Genomic DNA, 23629 nt, shown 5'->3' with positions numbered 1-23629 from the left:
GTGTAAACAAAGCTTAGCTTCTGTTAGCCTTCTCAACTAACTTAATACAAGCTGCTTTTGGGCAGCATTTCAACATTTGCCATCTTTCAGCATCTTAATTAACATTTAAACATCCCATCAATTATCAGCAGGCAGCAACAAACCGCATCCCTTCACCGCCCTCCAGGGTCAGAGCTGAACCAACCCAGTGGACCCTTTCATGAGCCATTATCACAAGCACGTGCTGCGGTCGTCTACTGGCAGAAAAGACCATCGGTTGACAGACAGCGTGCATGTGTGTCGCTCACAGCAGGAGCCCGGGGAGCGATGCTGGGACACGTGAGCTCCGTCAACACCTCCCAGCAAAGGTTCTAGCAGGACGAGCCTGCAGCATGTTTTTATTACTCGTCTATCGCATCACAATGAGTCAGAGCCTGCAAGTTTATATGAACATTAATAGCTCGTTAGCAGAATAAGTGGGGTTGGATGGAAAGCTGGTGAGGCGTTCAGGTGTCGGTTTCACTGGCTTCATACCCGACATTCATCAAGGCCTCGTCGAACATTTTCTACGGCCACAGATTTCGACGGCTTTGTGCTAATTCTTTTCTTCTGGATTTCAGTGTTTTTCCCCCGATGTTTTCCAGATGTGAGAATCTGTCCGCGTCCATCCCACATCTGAAAGAGTGCGAACACGTAAGCGGGGCAAAACAACAGCCCAGACTTTTTTTTTTTTTGCCACAAGTGGCTTGAAGCCTCAAGATCGCTCAAAAATGGCTGTTGCCATTGAGGTAAATTCCTGAGAACGAGACAAGAGTCTGTCTGCAAGCTTCTTCACAGCTGCCGCACATTTGGTTGTTGTTGTTTATGTTTTCCTTCTCTTCCTGGGTTCCTTCCTTGCAGGGCTGCGTGGGGGGGGGGGCGCTGGTTCACTGATCGTGAGTGCAGGTGAACCAGCGCGGTGAGTACACAAGAGTAAGTACACAAACTCTCTCCTCAGGAAAAAAAATAATAATTCGTTTATGGAGCTCTGGGCCATATCCAGGATCAGCACGACTAGAAAAAACAAGAAAGGCTCCTGCAGAAATGGGGGCATTTATGTGATATGATTGAATAGATACAGTTTAAGAAGAGAGGGAGCGGATAAATGGGGGAGGTGCAGGTGTCTTATAGGAGCAACCAGCCGTTTGAGCTCTACAGCAGAACCTTAATTAGGATCCTTATCAAAAAGGAAGGTTTGAAGTCACTGTTTCATTGTATAAAACAGTGTCCAGACAACTGGGGTTCTGGTTCCAGACAATTGGGGCCTTAAAACTGACGGCTCTGCCCCAGACTGGGAACTACAGCCCCCATGTTGAGAGTGCAGCACTCTGCTTGGATGCAGAGTTAGAAATTAACTTAAATAAGCTGTCTCTCTACATATTATTTAAAAAAAATTAGAAATACCTGCTAAATCCTCCAAAATCCTGCTTTGATATTGCAAACTGGTGCTTGGGTTCCACATGAAAGAAAACAGAAAAAATAAATAATCTTTTTTTTTTTAAAAAGATAAAGCATTTCACAGGCAAATGTCCAGAGCATTTAACCCAGATGTGATTTTACTCTTTTTCTTGGCAGATGAAGCTGGATATTAATATAAACTCAATGTTTCCCAGACATGTTTAACAGTTTGCACTTTGCAGAGGCTGTTATTTTTGTTTCGTTTTTTCTTCCACCAGACGGTCATAATTAAACCTGCTCTGCTGTTGACACCTCTCCTTAATATTCCCATGGAAACATGACTCTGTTCTGGCATGTTGTTTTTCAGAGCAAAGCCACTTCTATTCTGAGCAGCTACGGCCGTAGTTGCCATTAATTCTTGTATTCCTGTTCTCATTCCTGCAGCTTCCCCCGATCTCATTTCCCGGGAGGATGTAGGTTCTGCTCATCAAGCCAAGTCACCATTTCCAGGGGAAATAGTCCCGTCCATCCGTCCAGGATTGCATTTTAGCTCAAAAGAAAAACTTAAAGATTCTTTACAGATTAAAGTGACGGTTCCACATGTGAGAGGCAAAATCTGAATGCTGATGTACACTAGAAAGTAAAGGACAAATAAAACAGGGCGTGCACACACACACACACACACACAATGTTGCAGGAGGTTTATGCAAAACTGACATTGAGCTGACTTTTGAAGAGCTGTGAGGTGTGTGGACATGGAGTCATAAACTTTTGAGAAGAAAGAGAGTAAGTACATCTAATCAGAAACACAACTCGCAAAATGCTTCAGCCCGTACTGGAGGAGTCAGAGAAGATTCTGTGAGCTGCATGTGCTGCACGTCCCCCTGCCAACTGTATGAGGACTTAACTTTAGCTGGTCTAACTGTGCTGTTATTACCTAACATTGACCAAGCCATCATCTGCTTTCTGCTGTTGTCAGAAGTGTAACATTTCCTGCACCAGATAAATGGGAAAACACGGTTTAGCTGTGTTTTCCTGTCACTATATGGGATAAGGAATATTGCAGAGACATTTTCCAGGTAGCAGCCTCAGGTCATGTGCTGTGTGGCAGAACCTGTCTCGCCGGTCGTTCAGATGGGTGTTGTGCTTTGTCACTTTTCACCGTCTGACCCTGACATTGGATCAAACTTCTGCTTCTACTGACCGACAACTGTCAGGTTTCTGTGTCGATGTGACAGAAAGAAAGAAAATATTCTCTATAGTGCAGCTGTGGAACCTTCCAGATGTGGAACGCCTGTGCACCATCCTCCAGGGCCTATAGAATTAGATCCTGCTTTCACACCATTTATCATATGGATGAGCTTAGTCAAAGCATTTGTGTCTTAAATACTTATGCAAAAGGAATTGCGTCATGAATAGTTAATGTGTTTATTTTAAAGGGAAAAAAGCCCTCAGAGAATAGATATAACCCTGACCTTAACCCTACAACACAAGTTCAGATAAGAAAATAAAATAAAAATGATGAATTACAGAAACAGATTCTGCCAAGTGCATGTTGAATTATCAGCGCCTGAGTGAAAATAGCTCTTGTAGCGGCTCTAATACCGTAGAACGTAATGTTTTATTAAAAAAGACGCGCTAAACTCTGTGTTTGGCGTCTACGTGCCGCCTCTGCAGAGCTGATCCGAACTTTGTGACATCTGGCCGCGGACTCCGGTCAGTCCATCACCACTTGATGACACACGGAGTGAGTCGGACCGGAGAAATGTCCCGTGGCTCGAGACGGGCCACGCGGAGAGGCGAGGCGCGCGAGGCAGCGCGCGACAGAGACGCCCACGCCTACTGACGACACGCGCGCGCTAATAAAGCCGCGAGACAGCTTTGGCCAGCAGAGCAGTCGGAGCCTCTGCAGCAGAGGTGAGAGGAGTGGAAAGTTTCGTTCTTCTGGCCGCTGTTGTTGGAGAGAAGCGTCCCTGCACCGTCCATCCCTCCATCCGCCATCATCCATCCCTCCATCCGCCACCACCCATCCCTCCATCCACCATCATCCATCCCTCCATCCACCACCATCCATCCCTCCATCTCGGTGTGACTGAGCGTTTCTTTTTCCTTTCCGCGTTTTGAACTTCGGCTGGACTGAAATGCATCGGTAAGCCACGTTTCTATTCACGTTTCTTCTGAATAAAAATTTAAGTCATTCGACATTTTCTTCAAGTCTTCACTTAAACTCACAATAAGAAAAAGTGTGTGTGTGTGTGGGGGGGGTCCTGTTTCTGATCATCAGTTTGGGATTAACCTCAAGTCTTGCATGCAAACCTGGCTTTGGGTAGAAACTTTTAAATGTTGCTTTTTCTTTCTTTTCTTTTTTCCCTTTTCTTCTGGGTTCTCGGGAATGCTGCTGCTATTCCAGCTGCATATGGGCGAAGGCGGGATACACCCCCTGAATGAGTTGCCAGCTCATTGCACGGCGTATCTGAGGATTTGGGGGGGTTCGTTACTGTGCTTAAGGGTACCTCGGCAATGCCCCAGAACACCTTCAATGTTTTGTCAGGGGGCTTGAGCCCAGAACCCTCTGCTTCTCACCCCCCTGGGAACCTAATTTATGCAGGATTTGGTTCAATTTCACTCGTTGTCTTTAGGTTCTAAAGCTCACAATGATTCTGACTGTGAGGCTTAACTGCGACTGTCTTCTTTCTCTTACAGCCTCTCTTCACAATGGCCTGGGTGACCTTCACGGTTCAGTGATGTTTGCGTTGAGCCGCTACAACTCCTCAGCCTTCCCGCACCTCCCTCGCTCCTCAGCTGTCACCGTGGCCGAGGTGGGGATGAGGGATGATGGGCCGTCGCAGCCTGGAAACAACAGCTCGCTGCAGCCCACCACCGGTGGAATATTTGTCGTCACGTTGTCCATGACTCTGGGCATCATCTCCAACATCGTGGCCCTTTGCATCCTGGTCACTGCCTACACGCGGCAGCGCAGACGCAAAAAAGCCACGTTTCTCCTTTTCGCCACCTCGCTGGTAGTCACAGATTTCGTCGGCCACTTGGTTCCCGGTGCCTTGGTTCTTCGCCTATACCTTAACGGAGGCGTCCGTCCCAAAGACTTCAACTCCTCGGACACTTTGTGTCAGTTTCTGGGCGGCAGCATGGTGTTCTTTGGCCTGTGCCCTCTCTTCCTGGGCTGTGCCATGGCAGCTGAGCGCTGCCTAGGCATCACCAAGCCGCTCCTACACTCGACCCTCATCACCAAATCTCGGGCCAAGACCTGCCTGTCAATCATCTGGATGGCGGCTCTGTGTGTAGCCCTCCTGCCCTGCTTTAAGCTGGGCTCGTACGCCTATCAAGATCCAGGCACCTGGTGTTTTATTAATGTACTCAATAGGACAGAGAAGACGGATGTTGCATTCATGATGCTTTTTTCTGGACTAGGACTGGCGTCACTAGGTGTGGCACTAGTGTGTAACACCATAAGTGGACTGACACTGATGCTGGCCCGGGTCCGGGGGCGGCGACCCTTCTCCCACTGCTCAAACAAGTCCCATGACATAGAGATGGTGGCGCAGCTGGTCGGGATCATGATCACCTCATGCATCTGCTGGTGCCCTCTGCTGGTAGGTATTAGGAATCACGCTCATTCAACCACCCCTGTTGTTGTGGCGCCGTTGAGCATCACTGACGGGCAGATTAGATAAACTGAGATGGTTCGTTTTTTTAATGAGAATTCTTTTGTTGCAACTGACTAAGCTTCCACCCTGGGGGGACAGTTGATTACATTACGGCATAAACATCAGCAGAATATTGTCAACTTTGTGCGGAAAGATGCCGCCGTCACATTTTCCAGAATTTTATTACCCGCCAAGGGATTCAAATTGTGTTTGGTTCTCACTATTTGCGCTGCTATCCCTTCACTTTCTACAATTCTTTGACCGTGACTGTTTAGTTTATACTTGAGGTTTTTGCGGAGATGGCAACTGTCTTGGATCGCCAAACAAATAATCATTCAGTGGGACAAGAAAACAAATTGGTTACAACATAACACATACAGCAAAGGGGTTAAGAACTTGTTCTACCACACCAGTGCGCCAATGGCTTCGGGATTATGTGAATATAAACAACAGGGAATGTGCCTGGCTTGGATTTGAATTTAAAATTCAAAATCCGTCATTCTTGGCACACAAACAGAATTTCGGACACAAAAATAACTCATGTAACCATGTTTAATGTCTGCAGATCTTTGGCCTCAGGTCCGCCCTCCACTCCTACTCGGGATCTATAGGAGATAACCTCTCCAGCTATCAGACCCTGATGATGACGGGCGTCCGGCTGGCCACATGGAATCAAATCCTCGATCCCTGGGTCTACATCCTGTTGCGTCGCGCCGTTCTTCACAAAATCTACCTCATCGTGAAGTGTCAGGCGCGACTAAAGAGTAGCAAGTTGGGTCGATGGGAGCCCACCGCCTTTGCCAGCTCGGTGAATAAAGCTGTGGATCAGGGCTCAGCTGGTATGCGATGCCTCAGTCAGCAATCAAAGTTAGACTCACAAATATGTGGGGGGAATTTCACGCCCGTGAAGATTTAAGCTCATCTTCGTGAGTTTGAGCGTGACACTTTCTGGCTGGCCCATTTTAGAAGTAAAGTAAAGCTAAGCTAAGGCTATGAATTTGAACTAACTATGAACTAACAGTCATGATTTCTCCTATCTGCTCATAAGCATTCCAAAATGTTGGAATCCCACATGGAAATTATTTTTATGTGACCACACTAATGCACTCTGGCCTTGAGCGAAAGCGCTGGCCTTTATTTTGGGTTTCTTTTCCCAACTTTATTCCTAATGGGATCAAAGAAAACAAGATTAATAGTACAATGATTGTTGTGTGTGGGGAGAATTGACATATTACCATGGGTAGCTCAAGAAAAAGACCAGAGGTCTCAGAGTTTGGAATTTATATTTTTTATTTTACTGAATGTATTTCATAAGGGACCATTAATATTCAAATACAGCATAGTTAAATATTGATGGTTCTTTGTTTCCGTTTATACATTGTTTTCTGTGAAATACTAAGTTCTTAAAGTTAAGCCTCAATTAACTGAGGATAATGTAATAAAGAAATTAATTAAAATAAAATAGTGCTATGTTTTTGTACAATGTACAGATACATTCAATTGAATGTTTTGATTTCCCTTAAATTGCACTTTTACATGTGTTTTTATCTAATAAACCGTAACATGTTGATTACAGTGTTATATAATTTGTTGTGTTGACAATGATGCACAACGCAGATTTCTTGGGATCGTTTTACATTTCACTTTCAGTTTTTTAATAGAAAAAATAAAAATCCACACAAACAAACAACATAAACACAATAAAGGTTTGTATTTTCCATTGTTTTTTTTGCTGATCCTTTCTGTTAACATACTACAACTACCAGTAGTAAAGATGACTATTAATTACTTTTACCTCTGCCAAGGAGGTTATCTAAAAGCTAGTTTTGTAAGGAAAATAATGAACGAATTTTCCGGAAACATCACGGGAAAAGGAAGCAATTCGATTTTGATTATGTTCTGCATTGCAGAGGGACTTTGACCCCTGACCTTTTAAGGATCAAAGACATAGCGACCTATTTTGTTATGTTACATTCTCTCTACATACATACATACACATAATGTATGTACAATTTTGGAGGGGTTGTACAATTATAGTGGTTGTAATTCAAATAGGTGGATAAAGAAGCTGCTTGGCAGTGGTTTGCATTGTCTGGGTGCTTTTCTAGTGACCATTACAACAATGTAGAATGAAATTCATGTGATATAAATACAGCGAGAACAGCCCGCGGTGCCCCTCCGAGACGCCAGGGGGCGGTGGCCACGGTCAGTGCCACCTGTAATGGGGAAATTCAACTTTACAAATGAGAGAAAATTTTGATCCAGTCTGGTTAAACTGAATTGGCTCTTGACAGATTTGTTTCGCTCCAAGTTGCTCTTTAATCATAATATTACCTTGTTCGTGTTAATAAAAATATTCAACAGACTGTAAAAAAAAAAAAAAAAGGACGCAGCCCCTCAGATAGGCGCCGAATACTATTGATCCACAAAGCTTTAGTGGCGACTCGTTCCTGAACGTCTCATTGACGTCGCCGGACGCCTACGACCATTCGAGCAACGTAATCGCGAAAGGTGTGCACCTGCCTGATTTTTGTTGGTAAGGTAAGCATTCTCTGCGTAAAACGCACTTGAACACATGATTGTAGCATGGTGACAAATCGACTGACCATGCGTGGTAAAGGCTATGGGCAAAGTGGCAAACGTTAGCTAACATCAACACCAAGTGGGCAGCAACATTAGCTATAGGACTCTGCAGCTAAACGCATTGTGCCTCCAAAAGTGACGCACTATCAGCTCCAATAAAGCATGTGAGAGGTGTCGGCGTCTGTCAGAAGCCCCATCAGCCCCCGTTTGTAAACACTGTTCGTGCGTGGCGATACTAGCCAGGAGGTCTCTGCAGAGCGTGCACACGTTTAGTCACCTCAAGCGTCATTGCTTTTCTGCTGACCATGGCCCCCGAGCTTTGACCAAAAGAGGCTTTCTTTAACATGCAATGGCAGTAGTTTGTTCTGACAGACGTGTTTCGCTCCTGCAGGCGCGACAACATGGCGGCCCCCATGGTGTGGGACGAGCAGCAGGCTTACGAAGAGCTGCTCTACTGGGACAGGCTCATTCAAGAGGGTCACCGGCTCCTCCCGCACGATTTCGACAGGTACATCCGAGGCTCGGCGCTTGGCGTCCACAGCTGGTCGACAATGGTCAAAACGACCGACTTGGGTTGAACGCAGTTCGGTTAATCATAGCAAGACGCTGGGAAATGCTGCTTTGTCATGTTGTTCTATTGTCTCTTAAAGGTAGTTATCTCTCTGTCTCTTACAGGTATGAGGAGTTGCGTTACTGGTACGACTGCTTGTTTTATGAGGAGGAACTGAGACAGTACCACGACTATATTGCAGCTATTGAGGAGATTGAGAGCAGACATTATCATGAGGTTGGTTTTTTTTTTTACCTTTCACCCATTTAATCCACTTTTTAACATCGCACCACTGATTTTCTTCCTCTCCTTTCTCGTGGTATAGTCTATTAATGGTGGCTCTTACATATATGTATATGATAGCCTTATCTGATGTCCCCTTTAATGTATTTGGGGATCAGGATGCTGGGGCCCTGCATATACATGTACAGTCTCCCTATGATCGTCATGTGATGGCCAAGCACTCTGAAGTGTATCCTGCAGCAGAAGAGCTGGAGGCAGTGCAGACAATTATCTCCGATGTGGAGTGCGCTCTTAAGAATGTTTCCGATCATATGGATACTCCAAACGACGACAAAGAAAAAACAAAGATGGGCAGGTAATGCAAATGTTTCCTTGAAATTTCTCTCCAGTAAATCAGTCAAACATCGCATCATATCTTTTAGGGTTTGACTTGATAAACCTTCATTTTTCTTCTCCCTCGCTGTGCAAGTGGTCAGCCTGGAGGTCATATGCTGCATGGGGTTATGAGGGTTGGCCTGGTGTCAAAAGGACTCATACTGAAGGGCGACAGCAACCTGGAGTTGGTGCTGTTGTGTTCCAAGAAGCCCACCGTCCCCCTGCTTAAAGATGTGGCTGAAAAGCTGACTGCACAGTTAGAGGTACAACATAGAACCGATCTGGCACCTCGTCTGAGATTTCTTTCCATCCTAAGCGTTACCTTATTCCCAACTATTATTTTTTTAAACAGGAGAAGTCAGCAGGAATATATACAGTTAGCCAGTGTCCAGGAGATGCAGCAGTCGCTGTGACCAGCACCAAGTCGATCCTGACACTCTCAATCCACGTGACGTCGCCGGCGGTCCGGACTGAGGAAGAGAGTTCGAGCGCAGAAACTCCAGAAGGAAACGGAGGTATGAATGTTGTGGCAACCTCCAGTCAGCCAGAACCCTTCTGTGCCTGGTGTGCGTGCTGTTTCTATGCAGGCACTGTGCTGGTACACTGGTCTACAAACTCAGTTTTAACTCTCAGGGGTCCACCTTTACGCAGGCACAATCAAATCATTTGATCAGCTTCAAACTCTGGTATAAAATCTAGGACAAGCTGTGGTCAACATCACTTTAAGATGAACATTTGAATCTATCTCCCAGTTTTTTGGTGACGTTGCTCGACCGTGTAAATCAAAGATTTGCTCCAAAGAGCGTAAAAATGTAATGTAATCTGGTGGGTAGGCAGGCGTTGCGCATCTTTCTATATGTTCAACATTTTTGTCCTCATTTAAAGAGGAAAAAAGGAGCCGGCTTTGCTGAGAGTCTAAATATGGCGAGTTAAAACCTGAGTTAGAGGATAGACAGGAAACTAACTGAAGAGCTGGTCAACGACAGGGAATAGTGGCGTGAAGACGGAATTTCTACGAAGAGGAGAGGAAAATTTTGGAAGACGGGACACGGAGTGTTTTCAGGAGAAAATGACATTGAAATCTCCAGCAAGCTGTCAATTTCTATTCTTGGGAGGAAGCACGGACGCCGAGCCCATCTCGAGTCGAGGTTGGAGGAGAGTGATGATGAGATAACACTGACAGGTACAGTCAGCTTATCAGGCTACTCTGATTTTCCTGCTCTTTATTTTGGGTTATGAATTATGCATCATTCCGTATATTAACTTTTGCCTCATTTTCCCCACCACAGAACCCCCCAAACACCCGGATGCCAACATTCTGGCCTGTGACATCGGTGCCTGTACATCAGATAAACCACCCAGGGACAGGGACAACCTGCCATTGCCGTGGTAACAGTTGCCGGCCTGGTGACCAAAGCTGAATCATGAGCAGAAAAAGAATCTCTGCCTGATTTTATAGTCTGATTACATCTGGGAATACGAACCACTGGTGTGGTTCTCTGTGGCGTGGAAGCTGATAATTTTAAAAAGCACCTATAATTATGCATCATTTTAATGGTAAATAATTAAAATGTAGTTGTACTGTAATATATTTCGTGCTCATCCTTATATTTTCACAAGTGCAACCTATGTGTACTTTTTCCACTTCAAAACAGTTCAGTGAGCACGTTTGTGGTTTTTGTTGTTATAAACTGTATTTTGTCCAACGCAAATTGAATAATGTGTATTTTTGTCTATGATAAAGGAGAAACTTACTAGATCATATAGGATAGGATGCGTTAAGTATCAAACCCTGGGTCCCTGGGTATCAAACACGTGGAGTCCATAAAGGCAGAACAAATGTGTTTAAAACGGTCAAAATACCGTCGGACCCCTCAGAGTTAAACCCCACTTGTCCGTCATCGCAGCAACAAAATACTGATTACCTGATTGTGGAAGTGAAGTTATATATATATATATATATATATATATATATATATATATATATATATATATAACATTTTTAAAACCTAAGGTTTCTAAGACTTTATTAACTATCAGACTGTCCTTCCAGACCAGACAGTGGACTATTTTAAAATAATACCATTTTTGTACAAAGTTGAGGGTCTTAATCTGTAAATGAAGTCTTACCCACTAAAACATATTTCTTCTTGTTAGTTAATGGTCAACATAAATAAGGATGACCTAAAACTAAGCTGAAGTGTGGGCTCATGCAGCATTATATACATGTCGGTATATGATGTCGGACATTTCACTGTCTTATCTGGTGATTGATAAGAGCTAAAGCTACATACAGAAGGTGTGGATTTTATCCTGGTACTTATTAATTTGTCTCCAGGATTAAAAGCAATTAGCAAAGTTACAGCAGCAGGGGAAAATCCGCTAAACTGATCCTTAAATGTCAATAATTCAATCACTATGGTTATGGTTAGCAGTCGTGTTGCATAAATACCCCGATACTCTTTCATATCTCCAGCACTGTCTGACTGGCAAAATGGTAAATTGTGTTCATTTCCTTTTATTTGTGGTGTAACCGATGAGCTAAAACTTGCAAAGCTTGGAGTGTGTGGCCGTTTTCATGTTTGAGAGTGGTTTGAGAGTGTTGATAGATGAGGGCCTCTACCAGCTTTGCTGCAGTGTGGAGCAGAACGTGTCGATTCTCCAAATGCTTGTGATTCACATCTGATTATCTTTAGTCTGTCAAGTTTTTTAGGAACGCTGGAAGTTTGACCAACAGGACATACTCTCTCAAGAGATGGAAGAAGCAGCAAACTCAAGCCCAGAACTGGAGAAATGGGGTGTTTTGCCGATCGAGCTCATGCGAGTGGACGCTCCTTAAATCCAGGCTTTGCTTCCACCTTCTCCCACACACTCTGTTGTGCCTGGTGGGATTCCACACCACTAAATTACACATTAAAAACTTTAAGCACCCCGTTTCTCTGCTTCTGATGGTTTGGGGGACGCTGCCCCTTCCTAAGCTGCAAGACAGAGTCAACCCCCTTGGTCAAACTATACCTTTTCTTCTTACTCCACCTCGTCGATAGAAACACAAACAGTCAACCCTCTGCCGGACGTTCTGGACAGGCAGAAATGCCTATCTGCCTTGGCGTCTCTCCGCCACGCCAAATGGTTCCAGGTTTGCATTCACGTCCTTATTTGTTCGTTACCGTTGTTTCAATGAATCATCTCTTGTAGCTCTCTACATTTGACGACAGTCACAGATTCATTGTGCTAAAAGTTGCTGTCAGCATGTCGTCCATGATCCTGATGATCAGAGTAAAAAGCAGAGAGAAAAGCAGAGATCTGCAGATTGTTCATGTCAAATTGGGAAATGAAATTGGTCGATTTGGGCTTCCAAATTTCGATGTTTGAGAACAGAGCTGTTTCAGTATCAACTCCACCACTGTTATCAAAGCTTGTGTCTAGTGATCAACGACATCCAGCCTCAGGACAGACGTCAACAGTCATGAGAAAAAATGAGGATATCCCATAAATGTTTTTACCTTTTTATTCATGCCTGGAAAAGAGAGGGATTTAGCTGCACGTAAAGAATCGCCATTGGTTTAAACAAAATGCACATTGTGGAGGAAACGTTAGGACCCCTAGAAACAAAATGAGAGATGCTTTTTGTAGCGGTCTTCCCGTCTCTGTCAGTCGAGCAAAGTTTGTCCCGCTGCAGTATCTTTTAGGTCATTGTCACATGCCCCCCCTCCCTAGACCTCATGGTGGTCCCAGACCTCCAAGCTTCGCAGCCTGTGTGAGGATTTTTCCAGGGAACCTCCTCCGCCGGTGCCCTGTTAACTTCATCTGTCCAAAGAATACTATTCCGAAGGTTTCTGTCCTCTCTGGAGATGTTTTGGTCCAGCTGTCATGTTTCTCTTGGAGAGCGAAGGCTTCCTCTCATAAGAGCTACACATGTGTGGTCTCTTCCTGATAATAGAGCCGCACACTTTCACACCCACCACTAGAGCCCGCTGTCGCTCCCATCATGACAGTTTAGAGACCTGGAGACGTCTTTGAGGTGGGCCTGCTTGGACCACCAGGCTGGACATATTAGCTATTGTATTAATGGGCCTGTGTGTGAATTTTTTTTTGGGAGGGGGGAGGTAAATATGGAGTGTTCTAAAGGTTACCCCACCAGTTATTGCATTTTGTTAACAGAGCTTTTTGCGTAAAAGGTTTTAAAAGTATTTTCAGCCGCTAGAATCTCTCAGTATCAATCTCAAACATTCATATGGCCAAATGAATAGTTCTACACAGGCTTCCATAGGGTGTCTTCATTTTTTTTACATGACTGTTGATGTGTATTTGCTTGTTAGTTGGAAGTTTTTTATTTACTCGTGAGCTTTCTTTGCTTTGTTTTGGGGTCCTTTTCTGGAGCAGAGAACGAGATGTGAGGTGAATGTCATCTGACTGAATAGTTCTTTTCTCTTTGTCTCCAGGCTAAAGTCAGCCACCTGAATTCTGCCGTCATCGTCATCCGGGTCCTGAGAGACTTGTGTAACCGTGTTTCCACCTGGCTGCCTCTTTCAGGATGGGTGAGGAATCGCACATCTCTCGCAGGCATTGCTGTTAAAAAAGCAAATCATTTCATTCCTGTGCGCCTTTCTCTCCCAAGCCTCTCGAGCTTCTGGTAGAGAAGACTATTAGTACGTCTGAGAGACAAATGGGCGTGGGCGAGTCGTTGCGCAGGGTCTTTGAGTGCATCGCATCAGGGATTCTCTTAGAAGGTGCTCCGATCAGTCAAACCTCGTGCATGTTAGCATGTCGTCATTAACATGAAAAATAATGAAACTGCTCCCCCCCAAAGATGGTCCTGGTATCAAGGATCCCTGTGAGAAGGAAGGTGTTGATGTTCTTTCAGTTTTGACGCTGCAGCAGCGGGAAGAAATTACCCAGAGTGCTCAGGTAACTACTGACCCACGTACACAAGCTAACTGCTAACTCTGATTTGCTGACTTGAGTCTTGCTGTTGTCCAGTGTGCTTTGAGGTTGTGCGCGTTTGGGCAGATGCACAAGGTGTTGGGATTAGACCTAAAACCCATTAAACCTCGGAAATCAGCAGCAGCCAGAAGCAAAGACGAAGCAGGTACGAGACGTTCCGCTGTTCTGTTCCTCAGTGTGGAAGGACCTGCTTTCAGGCCTGCGTTCATTCTCACATGTAGCTCAGGCAGCAGCTGCTGGACAGTTCAGCTCGTCAGGAAAGAGATCCTTTACCGAGGTGGAGAAAGAAGAAAATGAGCTCGCGCTCAACAGCAAACAAAGAAAATATCTCAAGTTCCAGAAGCGCTTTCAGAGGAAATCGTGTAAGTGGTTGGTCGTCAAAGTCAGCTGATGCCTTTGTTAAGGCGCAGGATAAAAGATGGCTTTCCTTTGTCTTCCCTCTATCTCTCCTCTTCAGTCACGGAGGATTTTAGCATGAACGCTGTGATGCGGCTAAACCAGTACAAACGTGGGTTAGAGTACCGGCTCACGTCTCAGACCGGTCCGGTCCACGAGCCAGTCTTCACAATGGTCGTGGATGTAAATGGAAAGGCCTACGAGGCAACGGGGCCCTCTAAAAAGGCAGCCAAGCTTAATGTAGCCACCAAGGCAAGACTCGTCTTTGTGTTTACATCACTTCCTGTACGTATAGTCACCAAAAGCTAGTACCGTATATTTAGAATAAGGTAACTTCTCTGGTTTTGTTTGGTTTGCTTCATAGTTCTTCCCACACATGTGAAGCTGAACACATGGTCACTTACAGGTGCTGCTGGATCTTGGCCTTCCTACAGGCTCAGAAACGAAATCGGAGCCCATTGCTGAAGCTGAAAGTCAGTGCGATGACGCCGTTACCCAAGCCTCCACCACCTCAGAAAATGTACATACTTTGGCACTTCAAACAGCGGTTGTACCTCCAGCGGTGAAATCTGAAATCCCTCTTTCCTGCTCCTGAACAGAGCAATCAAGGTCCCATCTTGACCAAAAATGGGAAGAACCCTGTGATGGAGCTGAATGAGAAGCGCCGAAGTCTGAAATACGAGCTGTCGGAAGAGACCGGGGGCTCCCACGAAAAGTGTTTCATCATGGAGGTTGGTCAGGAGGATAATATCCAGAGGACTGTTAGAGTTGTCATGTGATATTCTGAAGTATAAAAGTTGAGGCATCTAAGTTCTTATTTTACTGAAGGTGGAAGTGGATGGGCAGAAATTTAAAGGGAGGGGCTCGACGAAGAAGGAAGCAAAGGCCTACGCTGCCCTGGCTGCTCTGGAAAAACTGTTTCCACATGACGACGAGGTCAAAAATACCAGCAGAAATCCTGTAAAGAAGAAGGTCACGTACACAGACATGGTAATTCGGCGTGTTGAGTGACGGCGTGTTGAGTTTGTTACCTTCAGAGTAATGAGCCGTTCACTTTTGCACATCAGAATCAGGAGGTTTGCTAACGTTCCCTTTTCCACCAGCACATCCCAGGGTTTGGAACCATCCGCGGCATCCCCACAGACTCTGGCTCTGCCGGATGGGGTCCCTGCAGAGGGCGAGGCCGGGGCCGAGGCAAGGCGCTGCCTCCAGGACCCAGCTACAACAACAGTGAGGAGCTGTAGACTTGCTCACGTCCAATTTCCAACTTGTCGACCTCTGACAGCTCTTTTTATTTTCCTTTTTTAAAAGCCAACTACAGTTACGAGGGTGGCGCCGGCGCGGGCTATCGTACGTCTTTTACTTTATCAGTTCATTTGATGATTTGGTGAGGCCACTTTCACTCAGTATTTGTCTGTGTTTGTGTTGGGTTTTAGATAAACTGTATAGTAATAATGCAGCCGGCGCCGCAGCCAAAGACGCCACCGACTCCGTGATGGGCTACGGCACCTTCTACCCAGACAGCACCTACCCGACCCCACCTGGCTCTGTCGCGACCAAAGGAGAAAACTACCAAACGATGCCGCCTCCTGCAGATCAGGAGAGCCCATACAGCTACGGCTATGGAGAGGAGAAGAAGAAGATGCTGACGCAGAATGAGAACCAGGGGGGAAGCTACTCCATGTACAGCACAGCTTACCCCAGCTCGGTGACTGGCAACCAAGGCTATAACAATAACTACGGTGAGCCGATTCCCCGCGTGTGTTGCCGCTGCTGCTGCTTACGTTTCGATCGATTTTAGGGGAAACTAACGGGGCAAAACTGTTTTCTCTCACCCTGCAGGCTGGGGACATCAGCAGTCCTGGGGGGGGCAGCCCGGTTTCAGCATGTATCAGGGCTTTGGAGCACAAAACCAGGGCTCGTACTCTGGATACAGCAACCCACATTATTAGTCAGCACAGAGACTCGGCTCACTATGGTGATTTCTATGCCACTATTGACAAAAATGTGCTTGTTCCTGAAGCTGAAAAGGGTTTTTGTTGGATCCCCCCCCCCCCCCCCCCCCCACAAACGTGTTATCCGGGTGTTAATGAATATGAGGTGTAAACAGGTGTACGTAATAGATTTTTAATAACCTGGCGTTACATTGTTTCTGATGACAGTTTTGATAAAGGTAAAGATATCCCTGCTTTATCCGTTGTTTTTTTATGTCATCTTCATCAAAACGTTTTTTTCATTTCAAGCTGTTTGTACTTTTCAGATGAATTCATCCAAGTGTTACATATAATGTTCGTTCTTTTAAAATAAACGGTGTATTATTTCGGAAACATGCGCTAAACTGTTGCGGAACGCGGTTTTTCTCTTCTTCCTAATGGAAAACGAGCGTTTCGTGCAGGTCAGAGTTTACTGCGTTTGATGCTGGGCGTAGGGAGTAAGAAATCCTGCCCCCCCCCCCCCACAGCTGCAACAGGGGCAAATAACCACGTACACTCCTGGCCACAGTTAAGATGAGGTGAAAAATCGCAAGAAGTCACATTTTGCACCGTTGGTTCTCAGTAGTGCTTCAAAATGCAAAAAGAAGAAATGGGAGTGAGACAAATTTTGAGTCATCCGTTTATTGCAAACCATTAAAGTGAAATAGGCTGATCAAACGTTTAAGACCCCAGCCTTTAAAAGCCCAAATCTTTGGAGGAATGTGGATTCAGTGTCAGTTTCTGCCATGTACACCATGATGAACACGTGCCAGATGTGCTTTGACATGTGAAACTGGGCATCAGGTGTTGCTAATGCTCATAAGTTTGCAAGTCAAAGCAAAGGTGATTCACTCCAGCCAGGGTTCGTATTTTTGGTGGTGGATGATGGAGAATGTTGCACATGTGGGAACTGAATGACCAGTTTTTCACATCTCCGCTGCATCAGCTGACTCTTTTTTTGACGTTTCTGGTGGTAAACGAGCTTTCAGTGTTATCTCCCTCTGATTCCAGTCAGTAATGGGTTTAACAGGAGCAAAGGGCAGTTTTTTTGTTTACTGTCTCTCTCACACGAGTCAACTTTCCAGGGCAAAAAAACAAAGTGCAGAAAAAAGAAAGAAGAAGTGAAAGAGTGAGGTGGAAAACACGTCTGGACATCAGTTATAATAACCTCTGAGGACCACATGTGACCCAGAACCTGGACTGAGTCAGGGTGTGAACCACCATCAGCACCACCGTCGTCAGGAGACGGCTCATAAAAGACGAGTGTCCAGGACGCCGAGTGTCTCTTCGCATCACCCTGAGCACTACTGAGCAGTCATCAGCTGTGAGTGTTTATTTACTTACTTGAACCTTTGAGCGGTGACGCCGCCACCTCTGCACGGGCGCGCCTCCTCGTCTTACACGCTGCTCTCGAGCCAGCTTTGTTTTCCTGATGGGAGCTGACAGTCGCACCCTTTATTTTTGTCCGCTATCGCTGCAGAGCGATCAATCGGCTTTCAAAGATATGTGGCTGCTGTCACGCTACGACAGTGACCTTCGACCCTCTCTGTCTGTTGACAAGATCAGGTTGATTAGCTCCTCTCAGGCTTTAGCCAATCGCATGTCACCTGAAGGCATAAAGAACAAATTCTTGTACCCTGAGGTAGGAGAAGTCCCAGGCTCGCAGGGTAATAGAAAAAGAAAACTAAGATGCAGTAGCTGTGGTTTGTGTTGGGTTCCGCTTTCCTCCCCCGCCCCCCAACTGAAGGGTGAGGTTTCTGCCGAACAGCAGCGCTTTCTGTTTCAAATGCCAACTTTGCTCTTCAAGGGAACATCTGTTCCCACCAGATCTTTGCAGATGGCGCTCGTCCTGGTGACCGTCCTAATCTCTGCCATCCCTGCGGCCTCCTGCTACTCCACCACCTTCCAAGATCTGCCGCTAACCGGGCGTAAGTGCTGCGTCAGACTCCATCTCTCCTTAGCAGCGGTACGCGTGAGCGCTTCCTCTTGAATCGTCCAACTCACGTGACGTTTGTCTTGCAGGAAACAGAACTTCTATTAAGTTCTTGGCCATAGGAGACTGGGGTGGGCTACCTTACCCCCCCTACACCACCGTTGTGCAGAGGACTACGGCTCAGGAAATGAGTAATGTAGCGGAGCAAATGGGGGCCGACTTTATTGTGGCCCTTGGCGATAACTTCTACTACAAAGGTGTGCGCTCAGTAGATTCTTCCCGGTTCAAGGTCAGTTGTATTCTGAGACTCGAAGAAGGAAAATGCAGATTTTCCTGGGTTAAAAGCCGCCGACCTCTTCTCAGCAAACGTTTGAGGACGTGTACACGCAAAAGTCCCTGATGGTCCCCTGGTACGTGCTCGCCGGTAACCATGACCACGCAGGGAGCGTGAAGGCCCAAATGGAGTACAGCCAGATATCCGACAGATGGTGAGCGGCAAGTCGAGCGCCGCACTTTCCCATGAATTTTTAACGATTCGCACCCTCTCCAAATTTGTAGGAATTTTCCGGCTTACTACTACGAGCTAAACTTCCACATTCCTAACACGGAGAAGACGTTGACCATCCTCATGCTGGACACCGTAAAGCTGTGTGGCAACTCCAACGACTTCTCGGATGAGAAGCCCAGAGGACCGCTGAGTGCGCTGGAGGCCAACCGGCAGCTGACCTGGCTCCAGGAGAGACTGGATCGCTCCGAGGCGGACTTCCTGCTGGTGGCGGGCCACTACCCCGTGTGGTCGGTCTCCCATCACGGACCCACAGCCTGTCTGCTGCAGAAGCTCCGCCCTCTGCTCATAAAGCACAAGGCCACGGCGTACCTGTGCGGCCATGACCACAACCTGCAGGTAAGGTCACGCAGTGGTCCAGAACCTTGTTAGGACTGCAGGTCCGCTCCAGTCTGACCCTCTCTGTCCTGTGCAGTACATCAAAGAGTCCAGCGTGGGTTATGTGGTGAGTGGTGCTGGAAACTTCATGGACTCTAGCAAGCATCACTGGCACGAGGTTCCTAAAGGTACTGTGAAGTTCTTCACCGGTCAGATGTCGACGCTGGGGGGCTTTGTCCACGCAGAGGTCACCCAGAAGGAGATGATTTTGACCTTCATCCAGGCCAAAGGAACTTCTCTGTACCGGACCGTCCTAAAAGACAGGAACTCTGATTAGAATGTCATAATCACACCGTCGTTTTTCAACTGGCTGATTCTTTTCAGCATGAATATTTCCAATCTTGTGTTGTTTTTAGAGAAAATCTATTCAGTTTGATGTGTAAGTTGATTGTGTGATGAAAGAATAAATGTTGGGGGTTTCGGAGGTGGTTTGTAGTAATCTGAAATTGAGCCTATAAAAAAATGTGCTTGAATAAAAATGGCCACAGACTGATGCCAGGCTAATTTAAATCTGGTTGAGATCGTGATGCACAACTGAAACTTTAAAATTCCACAGGCAGGAATTCTGAGCCTGGGGGGGGAATTTTGAGTGGACTGGCAGCTCTGTCTGTGTCCGTCTGTGTCCTCAGAGATCGGGTCAGTGTTGAAAGCTGGGATACAAAGATAATTGGCTGCTGTTGAGGGGCAACCAAGTCACTCCACAGAACCTCCCGGCCTGCCAGCAGAGGATTAGGCCGTGTTGCATCAGATTGGCCCACAGCAAATGGGATAAAGCGGATAACTGACCTGGAGCAAAGCAGAACAGGAAGTTCTGCTTTTTTTTTTTCCTCCTGTAGAAGAAATTCCCTGATTTTTACATCTTGGTCATATCTTCATGTGGAAGAGGACGTGCATTAGTGTTTGGGGCATCAACAAGGTTTTCAGTGGGCAGATTTTACTTGCTGTGTCATTTCCTTCATGTCGCTGTTATGAGCTTCCCACCATCTTTATTTAACTTTCTTCCCTGTGTTGCAAGTTGCTTGTGCATTAGTGTGGACGTCAGTCCTGCCCAGGACTAAGCTTCTCGTCTAATCTGCTCTTCCTAATCTCCATCCACTCTCAGTCCAGCCAGGGTGAAACCACCTGCAGGTCTCAAACACTGATGGTGCACAAGAGGGTGTGTTTTAATATTTCTAGATTTCTCCTCCAGTATCCCTGAAATGTTGTGTAACTGCAAATGTGAGCGCTGTGTTCTTCTGCAGCAGCAAATTATATTTCATAACATCAAGTGTCACTCATATAACAGTTAATCTGGTGATCCTGCACTACCAAGGTAACAGGCTAGTTCCCCGTCTAATGTGTGTTTCATTCGATGCTACTGCAAATATGTACAACCTGAATCTAAACTACTGTTTTGGTTTAATCCTCAAACTCTCCTGAACATATTGTGAATCAGTATAAGTCAAAAATTCCAGAGCCAGAATTATCTCAGCAAATGTCCATCTTTATTTTGCACAGGGACATTCAATCTGAATTCAGGAACACTTGTTAAACCCTTGGAAGACTGAAAGCTTCCCTGAAAGGTAACGTGGATGGATGGAGAATATAGGAAAGACTTCACTTTGCTGCATTTCTAGGTCTCATGTGATCATTAGTTCCTCTCCAGGGACCTCAACAGCCATGATTCCAACCTGGCTCAGATCCTCAAGCAGAAAACCACTGAGGAACATCTCATCAGACTGGCCTTTTATTCTTGATTAAGTGCAGCAGAGATAATCCAGATGCCTTCATAGGTTCTTGCAGGTCCTGTAGGAACTTGCCAGGTTCTTTTCTTTAGCGGTGTTTCACACCCTAAAGGTGAAAACTCCGTGCTTCGATCCAGGGCCACCGGTTGGAGCTTCATGTGGCCTCAGGCTTCGCTGTCCTTTGGGATGGGATAATTGTAAGCTGGGCTGCCCATGTTGAGGTGGCTGGGAAAGAAGGGAGGGATGTACGGGATGACGGAAATGAAAGGGCTGGTCAGGGGGCTGTGGCCTGTGGGAGTCATGGGGATGATGATGTCGTCCTGGTCCCACACGTGGAAGGCATTTGGGTGTGAGTGGTTGAGGGCGGCAGGCATGTTCAGGGGGCTGACTCCTTCTGGCGCCTTGCTGTCTTTTGTCAGGTCATCATCGAGCGGGCCCAGCAAACAGTCTGAGGACATGAAAGACACATTTATCCCCGTCGGCTTTATTCTCACACACAGTTGTCTTTAAAGCTGCCGTTCATATTATCACTTCATTCAAGATCGTTTCACTTTTACTTCATCTGCATCCAGCAGAATTCAAAGGTTTATGGACTGAACCCCAGGGGAGCAGATACGTTAATGGTGATTAATTGGTCAAAGTACAGAGATCAACCAGTCATCCATCCTAACTAGAACATTTGCTACCTGATGGCTGTAAAGGTCAGCCAGATTTTCCTGGGTCAACACCTGAAGTTTGTCACCTCCAGCTACTGATTCCTCCACAACACGTGATCATTTATGACGTCTGCTTGAGGCTCCCAGCAGCTTCTGACTGAACTATGCAGCACTGGCCAAATCTTTTTAGTTCATGTGTAATATAGGTTAAAAAGAAACGGGCAACCTTGATGTACACATTTTAAACCCGGGCATTAACGAAGAAGTGGAATAAATGACTCTAAACTGACGACTGTGGGTGCTAAGATACCTGTTATATCCAGCAGGAGATCTTTGATCAGGTGACCAACGATGGCGTAAGCAACAGCAACAACGACCAGAGCAGCCATGATGAGGTAGAGAACAGCTTTAGGGAGCTGGATGATGTCTTTTGGGGGAGGCCTGTACTCCTTGTAGAGTGGTTCTTCATTTTGGACAAAGTGCTGCGATGAAAGTCCACTTTGGAATGTGTCGTTTAGGCGGTCCATATTCAGTCTCTACGTTCACAACTATAAGACAAGTCCAGTGGAAGTTTAAAGCAAATATCTTCAGGTAGTCCAGCGAATCTTGTAATTTAGGTGCACAAGGGACTATGAAGCCATTTATCAGACATTTAAAATCCAAAAATAAAAAAGTGAATACACAAACCCACCTGCCAATATCAAGATTTCATTTTCCAAATGAGATATTTGAATTATTTTAGTGCCAGTTCACCAACGTGTTTCAGAATAGGAGTTATCCACAAGTGTTTTTGTCTTTTCAGCCGTCTTCTTCATCCTCAGGACAGTTCCCAGCCTGTGCTGTGTCCCTAATGATGGGATAATCCAAACTGTGGGCAGTGAAGACAGAAGGCAACGGATTATGTATCCAATCACCGATCATCCAAAGATCACGCCCTCCGTCAATCCCATTTAATCCACCAAACCATCCTTAATGCCAGTGGTCGATTTCAAGGACTCTGCTGCCGCCACGTCGCTGGTGATTATTTCACAGGAAATATGTAACCAAAAGCCTTAATTTCTGAATAGTTACAACACATTGGACTGTCCGATCATCGAAGATAGAAGAGTATCTGGTTCCTGAGACCTTATGCCCCAACGAACCCGTCCACCTCAGACCTGTGGCCTTAAACTCACTGGTTGAAGGCATCTGAGAAGATTGTGTTGAATCATCTCCATCTGGCCAGCCCATATGGATCCCCAGCCAAGAATTGGGGTGAATAATCCTGTCATCTTCTCCCTGCAGAGATCATTGACAATGTTTCTCTCCAGGGCTTTGACACAAGCTCATCGTATTGAACCTGACTGTCAATGCTTCTCTATATGAATTTGTTTTGCTGCTCTTTGGGATCCTTCTAATTTTATACATCGTTAATGTTCTCGTGAATGCATCCTGACCGATATTCCACCTGGATCCTGTTCATCTGAGGAATTCAGACTTCTTTCTAAACACCTTGGTTCTCTAATTGGATTCTTAGTCCTTAATCTGCTGCCTCGGACAGCAATCCTAACCTTAACCTTGAACAATTTCTATTAGTATCAAGCAGAAGTGCAGTTTAGTCTGCCAGAATGTTGACTTACTGTGGTGTATTGTATATATTGTTTTCCTATTTAATTTGATCTTTTTTATAAAAATTAATACTGCTGTAACGCGGGGACCAATAAAGCCTCATCCCATTCTTTTCTATCTATCTTGCTGGTAGGTGGAGGTAACTTTGCTCCGAGGGTTATTCAGAGGCTATTGTACACGTAAATTTTCTGTATTGTAATATAATTCATAAACAAATTATTTATAAACATATCTATTTATAATCGGTGTAAAATTTTAAAATTAAAGCTAACGCTCGCTAAATTTTAGCTAGCCTAAAGCTAACGAGCTAACTTTTGTATTTACTTTTTATGCATTTTTATTTATTTATTTATTTAAAAAAGAAGCTTGATTTGTATGTGGTTGTGTGTCTGATTTTTACTACATTTTAAGTGTTTCCCAACCTAGTCAGAGGAGAAAAATATGGAGTTTGGCTTCCAAGACACACCATCCATGTCACAATCTATCCCGGCGAATGAACATGAAAATTCAGGGCAGGTAAATATTGTTATAAATTCCCTTAACATAAAACAAACCTACAGTTTAATGTCGCCATATACATCTGTCATTATTTTACTTCGTGTTGTGTAACAGCATAGGCG

General features: G+C 45.5%; 4 protein-coding genes across 10 annotated transcripts; 3 read left to right on the top strand and 1 right to left on the bottom strand.

The window, feature by feature from the left end:
• The first annotated feature begins 3261 nt into the window (after window positions 1-3261).
• ptger1a (prostaglandin E receptor 1a (subtype EP1)) lies at window positions 3262-6649 on the top strand. 2 transcript variants are annotated; one of them, XM_029851086.1, is made up of 4 exons: window positions 3262-3565; window positions 4120-4767; window positions 4846-5027; window positions 5647-6649. In XM_029851086.1, exons 2-4 carry the CDS (start codon window positions 4161-4163, stop codon window positions 5995-5997), a joined length of 1140 nt encoding a protein of 379 aa, XP_029706946.1. In that variant the 5' UTR covers window positions 3262-3565; window positions 4120-4160; the 3' UTR covers window positions 5998-6649. The 2 variants fall into 2 exon arrangements, with proteins under 2 accessions (XP_029706946.1, XP_011611304.1); XM_011613002.2 differs by having other exon boundaries at window positions 3272-3565; window positions 4120-5027.
• Window positions 6650-7294: 645 nt separating this feature from the next.
• On the top strand, window positions 7295-16510 carry LOC101076296 (interleukin enhancer-binding factor 3-like). Of its 2 annotated transcripts, none has more exons than XM_029851077.1 (20): window positions 7295-7617; window positions 8056-8172; window positions 8340-8451; window positions 8616-8812; window positions 8927-9095; window positions 9185-9347; window positions 11877-11968; window positions 13275-13370; window positions 13451-13562; window positions 13643-13740; window positions 13813-13921; window positions 13998-14138; window positions 14234-14424; window positions 14579-14692; window positions 14772-14903; window positions 15001-15162; window positions 15276-15402; window positions 15484-15522; window positions 15609-15914; window positions 16015-16510. In XM_029851077.1, the coding sequence occupies exons 2-20, from the start codon at window positions 8066-8068 to the stop codon at window positions 16122-16124; spliced, it is 2577 nt and encodes an 858-aa protein (XP_029706937.1). In that variant the 5' UTR covers window positions 7295-7617; window positions 8056-8065; the 3' UTR covers window positions 16125-16510. The 2 variants fall into 2 exon arrangements, with proteins under 2 accessions (XP_029706937.1, XP_011611309.1); XM_011613007.2 differs by having other exon boundaries at window positions 7295-7622.
• Window positions 16511-17029: 519 nt separating this feature from the next.
• On the top strand, window positions 17030-19513 carry acp5a (acid phosphatase 5a, tartrate resistant). 4 transcript variants are annotated; one of them, XM_003972528.3, is made up of 6 exons: window positions 17030-17469; window positions 17973-18073; window positions 18168-18367; window positions 18442-18566; window positions 18637-18982; window positions 19059-19513. In XM_003972528.3, the coding sequence occupies exons 2-6, from the start codon at window positions 17983-17985 to the stop codon at window positions 19296-19298; spliced, it is 1002 nt and encodes a 333-aa protein (XP_003972577.1). In that variant the 5' UTR covers window positions 17030-17469; window positions 17973-17982; the 3' UTR covers window positions 19299-19513. The 4 variants fall into 4 exon arrangements, with proteins under 4 accessions (XP_003972577.1, XP_011611305.1, XP_011611306.1 ...); XM_011613003.2 differs by having other exon boundaries at window positions 17953-18073; XM_011613004.2 differs by lacking the exon at window positions 17030-17469 and adding an exon at window positions 17542-17893.
• Window positions 19514-20483: 970 nt separating this feature from the next.
• Window positions 20484-23413, bottom strand: LOC105417710 (uncharacterized). 2 transcript variants are annotated; one of them, XM_029851087.1, is made up of 4 exons: window positions 22577-23413; window positions 22093-22269; window positions 21712-21949; window positions 20484-21193 (listed from the first exon to the last, which is right to left on the bottom strand). In XM_029851087.1, the coding sequence occupies exons 3-4, from the start codon at window positions 21926-21928 to the stop codon at window positions 20910-20912; spliced, it is 501 nt and encodes a 166-aa protein (XP_029706947.1). In that variant the 5' UTR covers window positions 21929-21949; window positions 22093-22269; window positions 22577-23413; the 3' UTR covers window positions 20484-20909. The 2 variants fall into 2 exon arrangements, with proteins under 2 accessions (XP_029706947.1, XP_011611310.1); XM_011613008.2 differs by having other exon boundaries at window positions 22093-23413.
• Between the last annotated feature and the right edge of the window lie 216 nt (window positions 23414-23629).

This window comes from Takifugu rubripes, chromosome 17, assembly GCF_901000725.2.
Source record: "Takifugu rubripes chromosome 17, fTakRub1.2, whole genome shotgun sequence".
Taxonomy (NCBI): Eukaryota; Metazoa; Chordata; class Actinopteri; order Tetraodontiformes; family Tetraodontidae; genus Takifugu; species Takifugu rubripes.
This window is presented reverse-complemented; position numbering and strand designations above follow the sequence as displayed.